Source organism: Anoplopoma fimbria, chromosome 20 (assembly GCF_027596085.1).
Source record: "Anoplopoma fimbria isolate UVic2021 breed Golden Eagle Sablefish chromosome 20, Afim_UVic_2022, whole genome shotgun sequence".
Lineage (NCBI taxonomy): Eukaryota > Metazoa > Chordata > Actinopteri > Perciformes > Anoplopomatidae > Anoplopoma > Anoplopoma fimbria.
Genome location: NC_072468.1, coordinates 5,143,512 through 5,165,916, shown reverse-complemented (window position 1 = coordinate 5,165,916; position 22,405 = coordinate 5,143,512). Strand labels below are relative to the sequence as shown.

The 22,405-nt window shown below is 40.1% G+C and overlaps 1 protein-coding gene across 2 annotated transcripts in view; it reads right to left on the bottom strand.

The window, feature by feature from the left end:
- grb10b (growth factor receptor-bound protein 10b) overlaps positions 1-22,405 on the bottom strand; it is a 62,885-nt gene that overhangs the window by 30,975 nt on the left and 9,505 nt on the right. For both annotated transcript variants that reach the window (XM_054621099.1, XM_054621098.1), the window contains exons 2-5: positions 17,170-17,295; positions 11,010-11,106; positions 3,713-4,007; positions 1,592-1,736 (exon numbers count right to left, since the gene is read on the bottom strand). In XM_054621099.1, the coding sequence (XP_054477074.1) occupies positions 1,592-1,736; positions 3,713-4,007; positions 11,010-11,106; positions 17,170-17,220 (588 nt within the window). In that variant the 5' untranslated portion in view covers positions 17,221-17,295. The remainder of the gene's footprint in view (positions 1-1,591; positions 1,737-3,712; positions 4,008-11,009; positions 11,107-17,169; positions 17,296-22,405) is intronic.

Sequence of the window (22,405 nt, the reverse complement as noted above, 5' to 3'; positions counted from 1 at the left end):
GTGATGTGGGGCCATAACTGTGGTCAATCTCAAAGACAGATCTTGTAGCATAAAATAAGAGATGAGTGGCTCACAAAAGCACACTTTTACAGATATTCATCATACTGGATGATCACAGGAATAATTTTCCTCCGCCGCTTGTCGCCAATTCCCCTGCACCTCCTTTAATCCCCCACTCCACTTCCTGGTTTGTACTGCACTCTTAACAGGCCGCAGGGGAATTCAAAAACCAACAACATTCCCGTCCTGAGTGGGTCTACCAGTCTAATAAATTGGTTTCTGAATATTTACCAGACACGCCTGCTTTACTTATATTGAGCCAAAGTTATGCCACAGCTAGTAATTCAATGCTAAACTCATAACCACTTAGTAAGACATTAATCTTTGACCTCTTTACCGTATGAACTAAGATTTACCATGCAGCGTTGAATTAATGCCGCAGCTAGAAGTTCACGGCCTATGACATTCCTCCAAAGACAAAGACAAAAACAACATCCCCCTTGTGAAGACCAGAATGAAATCTAATATTTAAAGACTTAGTCCAGCATTAAAACCACTTAGAGATCTACTTATGTCACAGGTGGTACTTTCTAAACTGTTAAAACATTTACTGTATGCCACAGGTTATCAATTCATCAAGTAATTTATGATCTAACGCTTGAGAAAGCAGAGCAGGTCTTATTAAACTCAAGACTTCCATTTTGGCAAGAAGCGACTGCAGTCTAGTACAGTCTAACAGCCATGACCAGAACAGACCAGGATCTTAGCCAGGGAGAGTATTTATGAGAAGCAGTCCGCCTTCACATTACTGTAAGCTGGTATGTTACTGTAACCAGCAATGGCTGGCCCCATGTGAAGACCATTAACAGTGACGATGGGGAGACTCAGACTTCCAGGAATAGACAGACCGGTCCCTAAATCATTGTCAACAAATGAACACACAAATGCAAACAGACTCAGAGAGATGCAGCAATGTGTGCAGGTACACACAGACCCACACACACACACACCCACACACACACACCCACACACACACACACACACACACACCCACACCCACACACACACACACACACACACACACACTCTCTGGTCCTCCACTCTTCACCACATTATTTTTTTCTCAAACAAAGCCGCAAACCCTCTTGAGCACACACATGATCTGTACACTACAGTGCTATCACGTGCAAGCAATCAACATGCCTCAGATGAGCAAAACTCAGGACAGATGTAGAGCAGGAAAAATTCCCAGTTGCTTATGTCCAACACACTCGACCACTAAATACAGCTGATTTACGATATTCAAATTCTGCATCCTTCAAAACAAGTAACTTGAGTCACACATGTCTCAGTTATCAACATAAAATTAAATCAAAATCAGCTGATGACTCATATCCTGTTTTTCCTAAAGGGAAAAGCATCTGACATGGTCTCCCATATCGTATGAAGACAATGTTTTGGATCCAATGCGGCCAGACCAAATTATAATGCATGGTAAAATATGAAACCCACAAGACCCCGGCTGGGGTAAATGTAACTTTTTCAGTTCCTGAAAAGTTTCTAGATTGTGTCTCTGTAGGGTTTGACTTACATATATGCCAGTGGAGGGTTCTCCAGGAGGTAGAGACCCAGGACTTAGGACAGGGGAGCTTGCCGGACTGCAGAGCTCAGGGAAAGGGTTGGGTATGGCCGGGAGTGATGATGTCCTCAGCTGCTGTTCCTCCTCCTGCAACCTCCTGAATAAAAGACACATGACAGAGGATAAGAGTCATACCGTGGTCAAACATACTCATAGTATTAGCTTGTGTTCATCACTAATAAAAACTAATAAAAATAGTGAAGTCTAAGGTGGTGACCTGAAACAGCCCCTTGAAAAAATGAGATGGGAAAACTTTGAAATGAGAGCTGCTGACACATGTGAAATATGTGCAGAAAAGAGAGAGTTGGAATGAATAAAGCATTGCTGTACAGTATCCAGGCTCATGTCTGTTTCCATCTGATCTACACATAATAAAAAGTCTCCCAGCAAGTGGAAATCACAGACCCCCGTAGCACACCAGCTACTTTTCTGCAATATTTATCACACATCAATATTAAATCAAGAGATCACTTTAAAGTCGTTTTTAAATTAGGCACATACAGTACAGAGAGGAATGATGAATGATGAATGATGAATTGACAGCTGATTATAATCTTTGCAGGATTCCATTTTTTTTTAATGGGCAGCCAGTTTGTGAAACTCTAGCTAGACAGCTAGCTAGCTCAGAGAATCACTGTAGAAGACTCTTTCTCTCTTTCTGTATGAAACTGTCTCTCTGTAGAACCCAGTGAGTTCAAACAGGAACGAGCCTTTTGATGTTGTCCCATCTGAGCTTGAGAACAGGGTTATCCAGAGGTCAGCCCTGAATAATAAGAACTTCAGAGTTTGAAAGAGAAGAGAAAGCTCATAAGACAGAATTCTCCATTACCTGATCATCCCCTTTCTGTTTCTGTCATATACTCCAAAGGCGAATAATAGGAGCTGACACCAGCTCTGCTGTGAATGCCTTTGTGTTCGTGTGCACTGTACGCATGCAGCCATACTTCTGTTGCCTCAGTGTGTATGTGTGAGTGAGCATACCCACTTTTGAATGCATACAATAACAGCCTTAGGGAGAATATGGGTTTCTGCTCTTCAAATTGAGAGAGGCATTTGCAGTTGGTACTAAAATAAATGAGATTTTTTACCTTTCTCTCCCCGCTGGTGTAGTTTGAGACAAAGAGGGAGTGACAAGGAGAAACGGGTCATACAAAGGCTACGGATAGGGAGCGGGGAGGAAACGTTATGCCCAATTATCGAGAGGGTGGTGAGAAATGATAGTGTGGAGTGAGAGGTTTCTTTTCCAATGTAGAGAGAGAAAAAAAGGCTCTGCATGTGTGTGTTTGTGTGTGTGTGTGTGTGTATGTGTGTTTTTGAGGCTGGAATGAGTTAGCTTAAAGTTTAGTGGCTTAGTTTTGTTGCCCTAGTCCATGTGTCTGTATGTGTGCACATGCACAATTAAAGTATAACTTAAATTTTAAACAGCTGGTATATTTGTATGGTTAATCTATAAGCAACTTCAATTCCAATGGTGCCTAAATTGTGTTTGAAGTCAAGGTAAAACACCTGATGAATGTAAAATGCTGGGTTAAGCCGAGGTTAGCTTTGCTCGGTTCAGCATAAAGCTGTCATGGCATCGCACAAGCCATTGTAAATATAAATAAATTACCCAACCTAGCTTAAAATGAGGATTGATCCAATATCAAAATATTCCCAATTTAAATTTCCATGGACTGATTAAAAGGATTTACCTTTATGAAATAATTTTCATTTAAAAGTTATTGCTTCAGTGTGGAAAAATCACCTGTCACAGTTTTTGTGTCACTTCACAACCACAATTTCCTATAATTGTTGTTATCACAAATATTTCTGTTGCATCAAAAGCAACACACATTTAGAGATGAAACTATATCCCTTAGGAGACAAGTAAATGAATGTATTGTTCAAGAGAACTTTTCAACCAAAACCTAGACTCACAGGCTGATGGGCATCCCTATAAACATCCAAGCCTAAACCTCCAAACCCTGTTTGTGTCATATTGACATTCATAAAACCCATCCACCTGTGAGCTGCTGAAGAGGGCAAAAGCAATAAATCAAGATCAATATCTGTATGAACTGTGGGGGCACCAACCTGACAGCGAGAATGTGCATGGGTTGTGACCGACGCAGGCTGGTTTGGGGTGAGTCCGCAGACGAGGAGGAGGAGGAGGGCGGCTCCGGGGAGACGTGGCTTAGAGCGTGCGAGTGCTGACCCTGCCGAGGCTGGTTGTGTTGCATGTGATGATTGTGGTGATGGTGTGAGGAGGAGATCTGTCCATTGTGCAGTAGTGGGGTGGACTCTGTCTGCTGGCCACTGCAGGTGGAGTACAGGCTCTCCAGCGAAGAGTTCATATCATTCACCAGGGCCTCTAAATCAACGTCATCCTCTGGAGGAGACACATAGAAAAGGAGCACATCACTGACTGAATTTCAATAGAAACATGAGGTAAAATACCTATGTTGAGTAGTGCATGCTTCTATAAAGTAGTTGACAGGTTTCAAAACTGCTGAGGACAAGCAAACAGCAAACAGCGTGGAGGAGAAAAAACATCACCAAAGCTTGAAAGAAAATCAAATCCAAAATGCAATAAAACACAATAAAAGAAAAAATGAAAGTCCTATAAGTCTGCTGTTTTGGATTCAAATAGTTGAGGTACACAGAACAGAAGTTAAGTCCCTGGATATTGTTGGGACTTTCCCCTTTCTATTTCAGTTTCTCTATCATTTCATTGTGGCCAGGATTTGAACCTTGACCTCACTTTGCACCACCTTAATTCTAAGTAATACTAAAAAGAAAAAGGCACGCACAAAACACAACACACACACATACACACTAGTAACCAGTTTTGTGAGAGTGCTCAATCAGCAAGACTATCTTGACTAAGTACATTGTGCAGCTCTGTGAGCCAAATCTCCAGGGATAACAGGTACAAGCACAAACCTGCCTGTACCACTGTTCACCTCGTACCACTGGGGTTCACAGCCAAGGCAGCTGCTCTAACTTCACCGCATATATCAAACATTCTGCTTTTAAAAGGTCTCTAAAAGCAGAATGTGGAATTCTTTTCAGAGAGGGAATCTGTCCTCAAAGCCTCTGTGAAAACCTCTAGGCCCATTTTGATTCATGAAGAGAATTTTTCAACTGACTTCAGGAGCATGTTGTGTTAAAGTTTGAAGTCAGCTCGATTGAAGGGAAGCTCTCACTCTCGAATTGCTTCATGCTGTGAAAGTTTTATCATCTGGGTAAACTGGGTGCATAACTTTGTTCTTTTTAAAAAAAAATTACAATCTCCAGTTGTGACTCGTCTTATGATTAATAGTTCTTGGTTATGAAAAATAAATCTATCTCATGAATTCATCATCAAATCTCTGTATTCAGATACTTCCAACTGTACTGTAGGACACAAGTAAACCACCAGGGGGAGACAAGCTCTTATTGTACAGGGCAGGTGCTCTCAAATGTATGGGTTTCATGTGAAGGAACCCCGTTTGGATATAATGACAAAATCTCACTTTTATATAACATTCATCACAATCAAACCCAATTATAGAAGATATTTGTGATAAGATATGTTCCAAGATGGAGTCACATTGCTTTTTACACGAAAGGATAGGGAACCATCTGATTAGAAGCAATTTTTATGTACATTTGAAGATTCAATGTAAAACAAATTATATTATCTATTTCAAATTGGATTGTTGATTATCTCATTTGCCATACAGTGTAAAATGCAAAATGTGAATGTCATTCTTAATCACTGAATGACAATCTAACTTTTGGTTAGCTCTATCCTCTTCAGCAAAAACTCCTGATACAGCTGATGGTTCAAAAACTAAGCTTTTTGAATGAATAAATGAATGAAAGCATATTATGTGCCATATTTTAACTTTCATCATGTGCCTGCTGTCAGAACTCCAGGGCTTTAAATGTCCCCTGTACTGTGTGACTCATGTAACTTTCCCACAGCTCAGGGTGCAGGACAGCTGACAGCTGGATCATGCGAGGTGGTGCGAGGGTCATGCCACCCTAAAGCAGCTAAAACTGCTAATGCTGCTCAGCGGAAAGCTGACGTTTGCAATTTGATTGATGTAAAGTTTTAAAAGCACTGGCTTCAAAGTTAGCCCCTAAACCTGGCAAGAAATAGGTTTCCTGAGAAAGTATACAAGATGGCTTTGTTTGTTCCAGAGGCAAAAACAAGAACAACAGGAGCCACAGGTTAGCAGGATAGCAAACACCCCCGTCTCTGCATGCAGTAACAAAGCTCTGATTCCAGCACTGATGCTAAAATCCACCTGCTGAAAATTAAGTTTCGCCTTTGAGGAGCTTTTCCTGAAAACGTGTCAGGTAGCTGCGTCACAGGTGCCGGTGAATCACAGGTGGTTAATCTGTTGGTATTAATAGTGACAGGTAAGCTGGAGCAGCTACTTATAGATAGCCTGGAGAGCTAAAGAGCTATATACCATAGGACATAGGGTTCATACGAGGCCATGCACAAGACACCTGTAACACCGAAAAGGAAGCAACGGAAATTTAAAAATGTATAAATATAGAATTAGGAAAACATAATCAAACAAATACATCCAAATGCTATGAGGGTAAACCAGAAACTACATCAAAAGTGAGCAAAACTCCAAAAATGTATTTTACCCTGAACACATCATCTGCTCATCATCCATCATTCTCACTAGGTGAGACATGTACCCTCAAGCGAGTGAGAGAAAATAAGTTTCCTCATGAATCTGACCTACTTTGGCCTCTGGATGGGGATTGCCAGAGACGTTTCATACAAAGGAACACAAATAATAAACATACGCAGAGATGTAGGATTGTTGCGTCACTGACAGTCATGCGATTGCAATCACCTATGCATGTTACAGTTAGGCAAACAAAGGGATGCGTCACGCGCCCGGGTGTAAGGCTGACAGATTGATGACACAGACAGCATGCAGGCAGGCAGGCAGGCACGCACGCACGCACAGGATTTAAATGCATGACAATTTGGAGCAGGGAGCAAACTATAGTTGCTTCTTTGACCTGGAGTACAGAAAATATAAGTTTTGCTAGACACTAAGGGACATAAACACCTTTATGTCATGGCACACCTGGCTTTACAATATAACATTACATTACATTACAGTCATTTAGCAGACGCTTTTATCCAAAGCGACTTACAGGAAGTGTATTCAACATAGGTATTCAAGAGAACTACTAGTCACCAGAAGTCATAAGTGCATCTCCTTTCTTAAACAAGCATCTTAAAGCATAAACCAGAGCAAAAGTATAGTGCAGAGGCAAATTACTACGAAAACAATAATTGCAACAGACTAATACGAATACAATAAGTGCTACAAACTACTACGAATAGGATAAGTGCAGTAAACGAATACGAATTCAATAAGTGCAGCGAACTGATACGAATACAGTGAGTGCAACAACTGATACGAATACAATAAGTGCTACGAGGAAGGCTCAGGGTAGTACTTCTTGAAGAGGTGAGTTTTCAGCCTGCGCCTAAAGATGGGCAGCGACTCTGCTGTCCTGACGTCAGTGGGGAGTTCATTCCACCACTGAGGGGCCAGGACAGAAAAAAGCTGTGACCGGGTGGATCGGCCGCAGGGACCTCTGAGCGACGGGGCAACCAGTCGCCCCGAGGCAGCAGAGCGAAGTGGTCGGGCGGGGGTGTAGGGCTTGACCAAGGCCTGGAGATAGGAAGGAGCTGTTCCTTTCACTGCCCTGTAGGCTAGCACCAGAGTCTGTAACTGGATGCGAGCTCTTACAGGGAGCCAGTGTAGAGAACGGAGAAGGGAAGTTGTGTGGGAGAACTTGGGGCGATTGAACACCAGACGTGCTGCAGCTTTCTGGACAAGCTCCAGAGGTCTGATGGCCGACGCCATAACAGTATCAATTAGATCCTCTCAAAGTAGCACACAGAGCTACAGATGTAGACAGAACTGTTGAAAGTGAGAATTACCGCTGTGATGCATCACTAAGAACTTTGACACCAAACACTATGGATAATAGCAATACACTGTAAAGATCAACATGCTGTTGTAGCATGAAGCATACATCTGCACCCCAGGTCTGAAAGCAGTTGAGAAGTTTCCAAACTTCCACTCTGCACTCATGTGCCAAGCAAAATGAGTTTAAAGGAAGCAAGAATTTATTTAGAACTAAAATCCATCTAAAACAGGGATCTCTGTAAGGAACCATGCTGTGGCTCTTCCATTTGGACAAGCAGCAGGTATAACGGCATAAAATAAGTATAAAAAGGGTATTACACCTCAAGATCTGCTAATTCTGTTATAAATAGATAAAAGCAAAGGAAACAAACACCTCCATAAACAAATCCTTCCTCTTAACAATACCTATATTTTAAGATGTGTGATTATCCTTAAGTTGGACTCAGGATCTATGTTGAAGTGGTTTACTACTGTCCTCCACAGGAACTACACTAGGGCTATAATTTACTTTTTTATTGTCTTGATTAATGGATATTATAGTGTCATGAAGTGTCATGAAAAAAGGGGAAAACTGCACATCATAAAGTCTTTATATTGCTTGTTTTGTCTGATAAATGATCCAAAACCACCTCATATTATGTTTGCATAACCCTTTATATATCACCCATTATTATTTTGTCAATAGACAAGTCCATTTATCAATTAATCATTTCAGCTATAAACTGTACTATACAAACCATATTTTTCAAATATGTTGGTTTTTAACCAGATTTTCATACTCAGTTTCATTATTTCTAAAAGTACATCAATGCTTTAACATGTCAAATTGAAGACCTTTGTTTTTAAAATATCTCCAGCTTCCTCTTTTGCTGGAGCCACACTAAGCATTCACCCTCATGACTCCTCGACCTCCTGGAGTTATGAGCAACCAAAAACGGAGGAGGGATCAAACGTCACAGCCTTATCACCCCACAAATACAAACACTCAACTAAACATTAGTGGTTCTGCTACAGCGTGGAACAGGACGTAACCGCCCCGCTTCAGATATCTTAATGTTAATATCTAACATTCTGAGACACTGGCCAATGAAATTACCACCTAACCTAAACTTCACATAGCCACTTAAGATGATTTTATCTCTCAGTTTTTGGCACTACTTTAAACTCTTGACTGACTATGCTATAGTTCAAATAGAAAGCACTTTCCAACTATTTCTGCAATAGCTTTTGACACTATTGGAACTGAAATAAAGTTATTATTCAAGGACGAATATTAATTAAATTAAATTACCTATAAAAATGTCAAGACCATGTATCTGACATTTGTTTTATACTTGTGTTGCTCAAGCATCAGACCAGTTGGGTAAGGTATGTAACTGTCGACACTAGTGGATTTATTTTCTTTACTTTATGTTGAAGGAATGGTGAGAAGATTAAAACGAGTTAGAAATTAGAATTAGGAAGAAAAAATATTTTCACACCTGGTCCTTTAGGGAGTGTGTATAAAAACATTCAATGCTGATACTGTAAGAAAGACGTACACAGAGGAATTTCTTTTACCCAACTATCCAAACACCTTCCAAAACCAGAACAGAGCTGAAAATCTTAAAAATTATAGTGAAAACCTGGTGATTGTTGGTGACTATAACATCTAGTCTATTAAGCCTTGTAGTGATGGGATACAAGAAGGACATACCTACCTCCTCTGGAATATTTAAAGATTTCATATATGGTCATAAGTTCTATAACCTTATAGACAACAAACTCAACTACATGACTGAAATCACTCTGGCGTGTTGGGGGGGCAACCAACGAAGACAACGTGACAGCCTGTGCAGAGTAAAAGCCTGTGAAATTGCATCTGTGAGGGACTAGAAAGGACTCACATAAAGTATGTGTCATGCCACGACTCCGGACAACGTGGCCTCATCATTCTTCGACTTATTTAAAGAAAGACTGCATCTGGGCAAGCTATTTTGAACTTTGTAAAACACTGAACATTACAGTAAAATAGTATGTGCATGGCACAATCCATAGATAACATATTGTAAATATCTTGTGGAGCAACTTTTTAAAAATATTGGCTTTTAATTGCCACAATATGCCACTCAATAGCATCTCATTCCAAGCATGTGAAATAATCTCAGTTCATGTTCCAACAAAGCCAGAATGTTCCCTCCAAAATTAATAGGTTTATGCCTTTTCTTGCTGAATAGCAAGCGCAGCAAGTAGCTGGTGGCTCTATTATAGCCCTGTAAGAATGAAAGAGCGGGTTGACTGGAAAACAAGTCTACTAACGTCAGCAAGGACTATAATCCGACTAATGACACCAGAGGTACTGGGGCTGAATTTAAAATCTCTGCTCAAATAATCACTCATTACTTGAAAGAATTAAAAAAAAAAAAAGAAAAGTGAGACAGGGGAGAGGGAAATCTGACAAAAATCTAAATGGTCTGCAGTAACAGTGCTCATAAATCAGGCTCCCAACACATTTCTGCCATAATCTACTCTAAAAACGCAACAACTGGGTATCTATATAAAATATCATTATTCAGACAGTGTTAGCGAAAACGTTCCCCAGTTAAAGTCATCCCCATTCGCCTGCCTCTCTGGCCTTCCGGAGTTCCCTCCATCGCGGCTGATCCTGAAAAATGACAATGTAATTTCTGCTCCATTTATTTCCCATGCCAGGGCCAAGCGCTCTAATTCGCTCATTGAGTCCTGGCAGACTCCCCACCCTTACCTCCCATGCTGAGCCAATATTGTGCTTAAATCTCATGCTCCGATTGTCTTGGATGAACTCTGTACGCCGCAATTACATAGACAACGTAATTATAATGGGACCCTGTGTCCGTGCAGATCACCCTTTGAACTGCTGAAATGTTTACAGCGGAGGAGACCCAAATATATATTATCCCCCCTCCACCCACCCCCGGTCCAGTGGAGGATAATGAGCAGCAGGCCGCTCACCACCCTGCAGTGAGACCAGGGACACACAGACACATACGCACAAACCCAAAGTAGTAGTACCAGATACCCAGGTCATTTCTATGACCTTTTTGTATTATCTTACATATGAAAAAAAAAAAATCTGTATACACAACAAGATTATGTTACACCAAGTCAATGTACAGTAAATCCCAGTAGTGTGCAATATCATATGACAAGTCCCACTACCACGTGAAATCATATGTAACTTGATGTCAGAGTACTACAAAGTATGCTCTTATGTGTCATAAAACACCAATGTAACTCAGGAATATTTGATTGAATGCAATAGCACCAGAACACACACAACACACACACACACACACACACACACACACACACACACACACACACACACACACACACACACACACACACACACACACACACAAACACACACACACACACACACACATATCTATTAGAGTTGGTGGACCAACCTTGATGGTTTGGAGAACTCCGATTGGCTGATTGCTGGAAGCTTGGACCAATGAGGTCAGCTTGTCTGTGATTGGAGGACCGGTCTATATTGTCTTGCTGTGGGAGAGAGAAGCAAGAAAAAAAAATGAATATTTTTTTTCAGCCAACTGGGAACTTTGCTACAGGAGCTAATCACTCAGCCCACATTGTATAATTCATAGATGCAATCCTTTACATGTAATTTAAAGGTGGTTATACCCCTAGTACATACATCAGGTTATTTTTTCTTAAGATGTTATGTTATGTTAAACCTGAGCATCTCAATGATTGGTCACAAAGTAAAGAACATAAGGTGGGACCATTTCAAATACAAAATTGCAACAAAAAAACAACAACAAGTGCTTAGAGCTGTTGTTGTCATAGCATTTCTACAAGTGTACAAGGAAGAAAGAGGCTGCTTTGCCCCCAATGTTTGTTGAATCTCATATATAGACCATATGAACTATTAGGAATTCAAAAAGGCAGTTTCACACGCTTGATCAAAATTTTTACATGTGGGCTAAAGGGCATGTAGGTTATTACTATTATTATCTTAACATGTTTATCTATTAACATTCTTGTTAACTGGCATTTGTCCCATTTGGTATGCTACAAGTACGTTTAAATGGCCTTTTTAAAATACAACAAATACAATCCAAGAGTTGAACTACTCTTTCGACATTGTGCTAAAACATTTTTTCAATGCAAGGCTCTAATTTGTCAGACATATTCGTTTTTAGAGCTCAAATAAAAAACACTTATAAAGTCGTACATCAACTGTGACATTTAAAACAACATTACTTACAAGACTTAATGTCTGAGCAGTTGTAAGAGAATTGACTCACTGTGAGAATAAAGCTGGAGGTAGAATTCCACTCTGATAACTCAATTCTTCAAAATAAGGGCTCTGTTGGATAGTTTGTAAACATATAATCCATGATTTGCCTGAAAAAATTGGAGCTCTTATTCTCGGCGAAGAATAAGTTATTAGTGTTCCTCTCTGGCGTCTACACTGGTGCCTACGTTCAGACTAAACTGGATCTAACTGGAAGTTCAACATCAGCATATGTTGCTGTTCAACACCACCCCTAACCGCTCTTCTATACCAAGTAACCCAAACGCACCGAGTCATTACGTTGCATTGTTCAGTCTTTGTATTGTCTTGTGTTCCAGCCGTCTTGGCTGGATCGGAAAAAAAGATTTTGGGGCGTAATGGGTCTATCCTGTTTTTGTAATAAAAAAAAAATAGTAGAGTAACAACCGCACCCCCCCATTTGTTCTCATGACATAGCAAACCCTGTCATCAACACACACCGTGTGGGGGTCCAGCTACCAGACTGTGACTGATCCCTACCCAGTCACCCAGACAGCACTGGGACGCTTTTTGGCTGGTGGGATGGTACAGCACAGCTTTAGAATGTTTGTGTGTGTGTGTGTGTGTGTGTGTTGGCTTTTGGAAATGTTGGCTTTTATTTTATTTATGTCTCCCCTCTTTGTAGTCTCAACCTTAAGGGATTCAATAAACCTAAATCCAAATGCAGAGTAAGGCAATGGCAAGGCTGAGATTTATGCTAAATGGCCAGTATTTATATTATATAGGACAAAATCCCGAAGTTAACATTTTGTCAATTGTCCATTCAGGCATCAAAGGCTGTCTGGGTTTTTGAATTTTTTGAAGATTCACAAAAGAGATCAAGGTGTGTGCTTTAAGAGTGCTTTAGTCCTTTAGTGTGTGTTAACTCATTCACCCTCAGACAGCCATGCAAAACATCATTCAAGACCAGTATATGGTCTGAAAGGGTGCTCAGTGGAGCTGAACCATGACCCTCCTGTCACACACACACACACACAGAGACAGACAGACAGACAGAGACAGACACAGAGAGAGAGAGAGAGAGAGAGAGAGAGAGAGAGAGAGAGAGAGAGAGAGAGAGAGAGAGAGAGAGAGATGAAAGGCACTCCAAATAAGAGTCAGTGGGCCAAGGGTTCAGCTTTTTAAAAAGGGGTCAGCAGAAGGCCAGAGACAAGGTTATGGCACTGAAAGCATGACAGACACAAATGTCTAGAGATCAGACCTCAAAAAAGAAGGAGAAGACTGAGACACATGTCAAAGCTATGCCTTTGGTAGAGGTCAGATTGAGGTTAAATGTTATGAACAGGGATTGCATATGTATCAATACTTTGCTTACTGAGAGGCTATTGGGTCAGAAAGAGCGTTGATTTGATTTACCTAGAACTAAATATTATCAGAAAGCTTTAAAGATGTTGAAACTTAATTGACAGTCCGAGACTTATTTCTGAAAGAGCATTGTTGCTGACAGCAATAGTACTCACTCTATCCGGTCCTGTTACAACATTCATGAAAACTAAACATTAAGTGGAAATCCCTTCTTACATAATTAACCAGAATGAGATCAGGAGGTCATACTAATGTCCGCTCTAGTGCTTTGTTTATCTGTTTGTTTATATCGTAGGTTTATATGCTTTATATGCTATGTTTGTTTATATGCTGTCACATTACAGCTGAGCTGCTGACAAGCAGGGCTGTGAAATGTATTTTCATAACATTAGCTGATTTAGTTTTTTTATCATAGTTTCTTCCTCATTCAAATTAATCTATTTTGATTGAATCAACAATTTGATAGGTCTGTGGGAATTCTGCAACTAGGAATTTTTTCTAAGATACATCTGCATTAGTAGCCCTACATACTGAAATAACCACGGGCTGTTTAGCATCACAAACTTACAATATATGTTATATACACAAATAAAATATGTATTTAGACTGCTGTGGAATATAATTTCTCTCCGGGTTATCCTACCTATATTTCGAACCTATAAATGGATGGCTACATAATACATGCTTGGTGGATGTCCAGCCAGTCCATGACCCTGAATTGGAAAAACTGTATAATGGAAGAGTTGTACATTTCATTGCACTCCAATGTACTGTAACTGATGACCGAATGTGTCAGAGATGCAAAATAAACATAGTCACCATAGCCTTAATATGTCCACGCTGACACGTGGTTTCTATGAAATGGTCCTCTTAATAAATCAATGACATATTCACATTAAAAGAAGCTCGAGCAAAACAAACGCATTCTTCTGATATCTAGGAATACCTGTGGATTATTTATAACACCACACAAATCATGTTAATGTTTAGTCCCAGATAAAACAATACGCCTATCTCAGCCTCTCTCACAGTAAACATTATGCTGGACTCTGCTTGTTTATCCAGTGACCCTGCTTAGATTTGGGGAAGTTTAACACACTGGAAGGCATACAGAACGTTTATACATGACAATATTATATTTTGGCATACAGAGATATTTGAGCTATGGTTGCACAGGGTTTTAGTTTGTAATCTACACAAGTTCTACTATACATATTAGCTCAGGTTTGTTTTACATTTATACAACTTTACAAAATGTAATATTGGTGCTGTAGTTTGTGGATAAAGGGTGCTTTAATTAGCCATCATCCTGCCATTAACAATCCTTGCTTTACACTTATAATTTACTCACCAGTTAAGATCATACAAAAGAAACTAGATGTAATTGGCGATATAATCTCTTGAGTTTAGTATGAATGTAATCTTCACTTGAATCGGTTTTGAATTTCTGCTGAAGTTTTATCAGGGAAAATCTTCCGTAACCCTGGAATTTCACAGTGAATGGATTTTCTCATTCAGCAATTCAAGCAGCAGTCAAGGTACATCTGTTATGGCTGAATGCTTTGCAAACAGCCGGGTGAGTGTGTGTCTGAGCGTGTGTGTGCATGAAAACTAAAGTGTGTATATTAAGCTCTGTATACTGTAGCTCCAGCCGCAGAATCCAAACCGCTGGCAATGATTAAAGAACTAAATGATTCCTCACTACATTCAGATTTTACATTTTTTTAAAGGAACATCTGTTGAATCGTCCATGTCTGCCAAATTAAAAAGTCGACATGTTGACTGCATGCACACGCACGCACACAGACCCAGTGTCTCATGTGAATCTTTGGTTTCTGTCTCTCGAAGCTGTGGAGATCTGGGAGACTCTAACAGACTGAACTCTCTGTCATCTAGCTCAAAGGAGGTCAAAGGTCATAGATAAAGCCATGGCCCAGATGACGAGCAGACAACAGACTAGCTTCTGATCAGACCAATAGTGCTACTGCCCTAACACAAATGTTTGGAAGCTCTTTGATCTACAGAGGCTGGTGTGAACTAATCTACAAAACCTTAAACTGATGTCAGAGGTCAAGTCTGCCTTTGCTCACTCGAAAACATATCAGCACATCAGCATAAAAGCTGGTGATTAGAGGCCTTTATTTACGATAAAAAAATCAAAGTAAAACAATCGAAGCCCATGTACTCGTGTACAATAATATTGTAAGTGAAACTTCAACCGAACAAATTAAGATTACATTAAAAAGACAAAAATTGGCTGCACCTCAAACTCATCTTGTGAAGCATTATTAAGAGTATTAAAGACATATTGCTTCTAATTTTAAAATTTAGAAGAATATCTCTTAAATTAACTAAAATGTTCTGTATCTACACAACTCAGCACAATTCTTATTCACAAGCCTGTAAAATGTCTCCATGGTTAACAATAGCAATATTTCCCATATACAGATTTATTTATTTAGTATTTATTTTTTGCTAGAATTTCAACATTGACACCCACATATTGATTTTCATTATTTCTTTCTATTTATAATGGGAAAATCTTGTAATATTGATTTGCTCTGCCCCCCCTTGACTGCTCTCTCTCTATTTCTCACAAACACATTGACAACAGACCCGTCTGTGAATATCCCCTCTTCTCCATGCACACTCTGATCATGCATCGAAGGAGGCTGTCTGAATTCCTAAACCGAATCAATCTGGTGTTCACAAATGGTTAGTATCATGAACACCTCTCCACAAATAAGTTTAAAAACTGATGCAATCAAGTCAAGTACTTGCAGCAGAGCACCTTACGCATGACATTATTTAATAATGAATTAATAAATCATCCTTATGCACGCACACAGAAGCACCCACCCCCCACCCTCAGCTATCACCACAAATATAATCTACTTATGTGGGAAACTCCGAATAGGATGTCTCTTACACTGTATAACAAAAATTGCATTATTGCAAGGGTCTGAGTTAATAGGGATTCAGTGAATATCAATGTATCCATTCAAATACCATAGTTTACAAGGAAACACACCAAAGGGACAAAAGGTCCTTGGGAATGAGTTTGTGTGTGTATGACTGTGAGGGACTGAGCTGACCATAGAATCTGAATGAAAAGAGTAGCCGTTACCTGGGGGCGTGTCAGCTAAAACATGCTTTTGTGCCTCTGTTGGACCAACACTCTTAAACAGTTGGTCCCCCTGCAGCTCTTTGTGAACTGAGTGTGTCCACAGTGGTGGAATGTTATGACCATATCCCTGCCGTTCACTGACTCTCTTTAGTCAGGACAGGACTTAACAGGACAAACTATAACTTCTTATATCCCCAAATATAATATTAAGACCGTCTAAAGGGCTGATCGAGAAGAGCTGGAAAAGGCAGGACTGTTGGCAAGGACCTGAGTGACCTGAATCCACACCCTCACTATTTCTTGGAATTCTTGGGAGCAAACCTAAAGTACCTCGAGTACTTCTTGGATGGCTCACTAATAACTTTCCCATGGTAAATACACAAATAAAAAGGTGCCCGGTTTGTACTTTTACTTCCTGTAAGTCGCTTTGGATAAAAGCGTCTGCTAAATGACTGTAATGTAATGTAATGTAATGTACAGGGACAGAGTTCAAATTTCATTTTCTCATCCAGCTAACAAATTTGCAGACGTCTCATTTAGCCATGCCCTGTAGGTAAACAGATATAATGTTGGGTGCTGTGTCAGGATCCAATGTAATTTCATGAGGACAAGACACAAATCTATGTTTAAACCATCCAACTCTGGAGAGCATCTCATACTGACTTTACAGTCTAGGCTGTTTCATTTCTAGTGTAAAATGGAAACACTTGATCCGTACAAATACTCGCTTAAGTATAATATGTTATTTATGTATGATAACGAGACATAAACATTCTGCTTAAAGACAGACTTTTAACTTACCAAAGAAAAGTCTACATAGGAAATTGCCATTTACCTGATAATTTGGATGATGCAGAAAATAATCCGGACATCCGGCCACAGCCATGTTTTGTGTTTCTCAGCTCTTTTGTACAATTTGCTCGGTTGGATCTGTTTCAATACGAGATGGACAGAGCAGAACCTGTAGAGGAAGAAGAGCAGACAAATGGAGGTTAGTGGAAAACTACAAAGAAAGAAGGGAAAGGTTGTGAAGGTCCAAGAAGGGAAGGAAAGGAAGAAGAGGAGGATAACAGCAGGAAAGGAAGATGGAGGGTAGGCTCTAAGGAGACGGATATAGCACAGAGCACTTCTTAACCCACATAGACCCATAGTAAACAACAACAAGGAACTGTGGTTGGTTATATATTGTTAAGCATAAGCATAATAATTTAATCTTGTTCAAAATCTACATTAGTACTGATGTACCTCCTGTTGTCCAAAAATTCTGATTTGTAACAGTCAAATCAATTTTTTTTTTGCTATATAAACAAATATTTTGTAAATGGACCAAAAAACTTTGTAACTAGTCTTGCACCAGTATATTTAGGGTAAAGTGCATGAATTGGAGCCAAGATAAACCATACTGGTTTTTATTTGGACGATAAAAGAGCTTATTTAACTTTGCATTACGATTGCAGAACAGTTGTAGAGTAAATAGAAGTGTACTATAAAGAAGTCCTACAACTTATGGAAGTCTATTATTGAGCCTGAAGCCTCTAAAAATGAGATGCTTCCCGGCTGCGAGTCTTTCAAAAAAAAAAAAAAAAAAAAAAAAAAAAAAAAAAGACTGTCAATTTAAACATACTCCACCATTCAACGATATCTTTGTAAATGGACACTGCTGTAATTGAAGTTGCACCTCAGGGGACTTTAAAGGTGTTTTTCTGCTCTATTGTGCCTCCCTCCTCGGGTCAAAACAACCACAAAGTCAAAACCATGAACTTTAGTCTATTTGAACTTCTTAAAGTGGGCAGCCTATTGACCTCTTGGCACTGCCGCCACTGAACACACACCTGTAAACACTGACCCCAAAATAGCCTGCAGGCACCTCTCCAGGTCTTAAGTTAGTGACCACGGTGTATTTGGAGCCAAGCAGCTCGCGCTCAGAACTATGATGCTCTTTTATGCAGCAGTTCATGACCCCATGTTGGTATTTTAAAAATAGGGCCTCCCATTTTATAGACAGCTAATATTGTCTCATGTTTGACTTAGTGGTTTGCGAGCAGGCAGCCTCCTTGGCCGCAGAGTGTGTACATTTTTGCCTGAACATGTGCGTCTGTGTGTGTGTACATGTACTGTATGTGTGCGCATGGATGTGGATGTTTACATATGCTGCCCATGTGTGGCTGTGTATAGCCTCTATTTATAGGAGTTTTCATTTGAGAAGCCCTATTTGTGTTCACAGATTTGTGTATGTTGCCGCCTCTGACTGACCAGTCAGCAGTCAATGATAGGACCACTGTGCCCCCAGTAGTCAACTACCACACTGCATACTGGACGTACCGTTATATTGCAAAACCATCTGACAAAGGTGATGCGGGCGAAACGAAAGAAGGCAGAAACATTTACCAACTGTTTAAGTATATCTATTACAAGAAAGCCTTGACTGTAAGGGCTGAGTAATGCATAAACTGAAGAAGTCTACCAGGACCATATTGGAGCAAGTGTGTATAGTTACAGAAATTATCAAATGCAATATTGACACCATAAAGGGTGTTAATCCCTTTAGACTGTAAGGTAGAACATTTGAGCAGAGATCAAATAGAAACATCTACTTAAGCGTTGATGTGCTAAAATCAAAATAATAGTCCAATTGCCTCTCGACAATCCTCCGTCTTTGACAAGTTTGAAATGCTTGAGGCTTGATTCTTGTCTAAGGTCAACAATACTTTTAAGTCACCACAATTGTCTTATTCCATATATTGTTCATTGTTGCAGAACGAAATGTGCTTTATTTAGGCTGCCATAAATTCTGCCATTTATAACATAACATCTATAACTAGATGTATGTCATTCTGAAAAATGTGTCCGCTGACAAGATAAATAAAACTGTCATCAGAGCTCTCCCTTTCTATTTTTTTATAACTAAAACTTGTTTTAATCATTCACAAATTGGGCTTGCTTATAATGACCAAACTATGAATAGATTCTAAACAAAGAGCCTGGCAACACGATCACTAGGGCCGCTGAAAGGGGCTTGCTTGTAATGATTGTGTGTGTGTGTGTGTGTGTGTGTGTGTGTGTGTTAATGTGTCAGTCCATGTGTGTGGCCTGACCGGATGGCATGCAAGGGCTGCTCACCATTTACACATTATTTGGAGACACACAGTTTGCAACAAAAACAAAACAAATTAACATCAGCCTAAACTGTCCGAGCAGTCCCTCATTAGGCTCCACACACTGGCTGACTACAGTAAACGTGGCTGAACTGTATGTTTATTAGATTTCAGGAGTCAGGAGGTTGTGTAAGACAGACAGCAGCAGACTTCGACTAAATACATTAGAATTTAAACGTAATTGTTGGCCCTCACTGACGATTAAATCCTTATCAAAACTGCCACTTTTATTTAATGAGGATTAAATAGGAAACATTAAATACCACTGAATTAAATGTATGGCCTTTCCACCTCACCAGTATAAATTCTGCTTTGTGTGTGCGTGATAAAACATGGGAAAAAGCTCAGGCGTTCCTCGTAGCATTAAAATACCTTGGAACCCAAGTTTCAAAGTGCTCATACGTGCCACAGTGACTCTTGGTGACTGATATATTGACCAAACACACATGCACCTATGCTTAATTGCTCCCTGACACAATCAAAGCCATTCCAATGCGGGGATTAGACCCTCTCAGAGCCCTTTGATTCGATTCCTTACACTTGAACAGTGTACTGAAACCTAACCATCTCTGACCTTGACAGTGCAATTACCCGGACAGTGTTGCAACACTAGAAAGGGGGACTTTAGGGTTTTTGGCGGCTGTACCCAGCAGTGAAGTGACTTCATCTGGATTAATTAAAGGGATTTTTTGCTCAATCTAGCATGAGGGAGAATGTCAGCTGGTGGACTTCAAACGCAATAATGGCGATCATGAATCCTAAATCCTTTTAAGACTATCCTGGGTGAGACTTCACAGCCAATACACAACACTCTTCACCTTCACTAAAGGTGTTCTGCTCTGAGTTTTAGCAACATCCACCTGGTGGTATGGGAAATGTTTAGTGTGCAGCTTAATTCATATAAAAATGTCCATACTGGTGGTTTGGGCCAACTATTTTTAAATGTATGTTTCTTTCTAAGTTAGGAATCGAAATTTGTTAGAAAACCAATATGCAAACATGATCTTTGTGAAGAAAGGGATAATAATTCTCCAATGCCAAAGCTCCAAGTGTCACATGCCTGCATTTCACACAAACAAAGCTTCAAGAGAGCTTCGAACTTCTTTACCTCATGATGATTACGTACATTTAACAAAACACACAAAACAGGATCATAATGTGTACTGTGATATCTTTTTTCTGCCAAGATCAAAGTCGATCACTCAAAAAACCCTGAAGAAAAGCGTCGGCAGCAGAGTGACGTTTATGCGATTTGTCTAAGCCAGAACATGCCATGTTATACGACATCCCCCATTGAGCCAATAAGCCATGAACACAAGACATAAGACAAGTATTCAGTTAGGGTTTTACTCGCTCAAAGGTCAGTTTTATTCAACTGTAATAGTGTGAGTGCATATTTGAAACTATACGATACAGTATATAAAAAAAGTCACCATTGTGGTGAAACACTACTTCTGCTTAGGAAAATTGCACACTTTGACCTCTGAGTGTTACATACTATATTGGATGTTACAACATATAAATGACGAGTCATATTGTAAATAAAACTTCACTTTGTCCTCCTTGTTACTAGCTTCAACAAATGCAGCACAAATTAGAATAGTGTAGCTGCTCTTGAACATGTCGTGGTGGGCTAGCATGCTTAGTCACTCTTGGAGTTAATGTGCTGATATACTTGCTTACATCTCAAAGGTCCAGCTTTAACATCCTCAGGTGGTAAGCCCTGCAGAGAACCCAAAGACGAGGCCTAGGGTCAGCAGAACCCGCGGGCTATTTAAAGTTAAGCCTAATTGAAACAGTAGAAACATTTCCCTGAACAGTTCTCCTCTTTTACATGGTGGCGGTGGATTACATTACATTACATTACAGTCATTTAGCAGACGCTTTTATCCAAAGCGACTTACAATCAGTAGTATATTACATATCATTCACCCATTCACACACTGATGACAGGCTACCATGCAAGGTGCCACCATCAGACTCTAACTAACATTCATGCAACATCCAGTCCACACCGATGGCAAGCCTTCGGGAGCAACTTGGGGTTAAGTGTCTTGCCCGACTGCCGAAGCCGGGTATCGAACCACCGACCCTCTGATTGGAGAACTACCTTGCTCTCCACTACGCCACTGCCATGGATCAGTGGCTGACCAGCGAACCAGACCAAAGATGGATGTTAAGAGGACTTTAGAGGCCGCGGGGTGTGCCTCTGCTTGCAACCAATACCAACGGGGAAAATATGGGATATGACAAAAATATACGCATCCAAAGGGGGATGAGGGATTGCAAAGCAGAATCAGACTTTCAGACACACGTTTGCAAGATGTTTCTTTCTTTGCAAATGATAAAATATACAATTAGAATCGCGTATTTCAAATCACATTATGGTTTTAAATAGATGTATTTATTTAGGCCACAGCTTGTACACATTAAATAACAGGTTATTTGGTTTTTCCCTTCCACAAGCCTTTCCAAGGAGTCCAATAAAAATGCCTAGAGTGGAAAATGGAAATATTAAACTTTTAACCTCACATACTGTATGTAGGCCAAGCCGGAGACAAACGAGAGTCTTATGAGCTGAGCAAATAGAAGTTATAAACTAAGGAGTCAGTTTTTGTTTTTTTGCCTGCCTGCTGGTCTGGCTTTCCTGTTTTAAAGGTCAAACTGTCTGTTCGGTTTGATTTGTGTCCGTCCGTCTTCCTGCTTGGCTTTTTGGCAGTCTGTCTGTCTGTCTGTCTGTCTCCATACCTCTCCGTTTACTCGTCTGTGTATATACATGTTGTCTACTGACGGTCTACCTGCCTGCCAGCCTCTGTTCGTTTCTGTGAGGCCTTCTCTCCTCTACGTATTATCCCATCCTCTCCTAATTATGAAAACATTCCAAATAGTGGGGGTTATTTATAGCGGGGCGTCCAC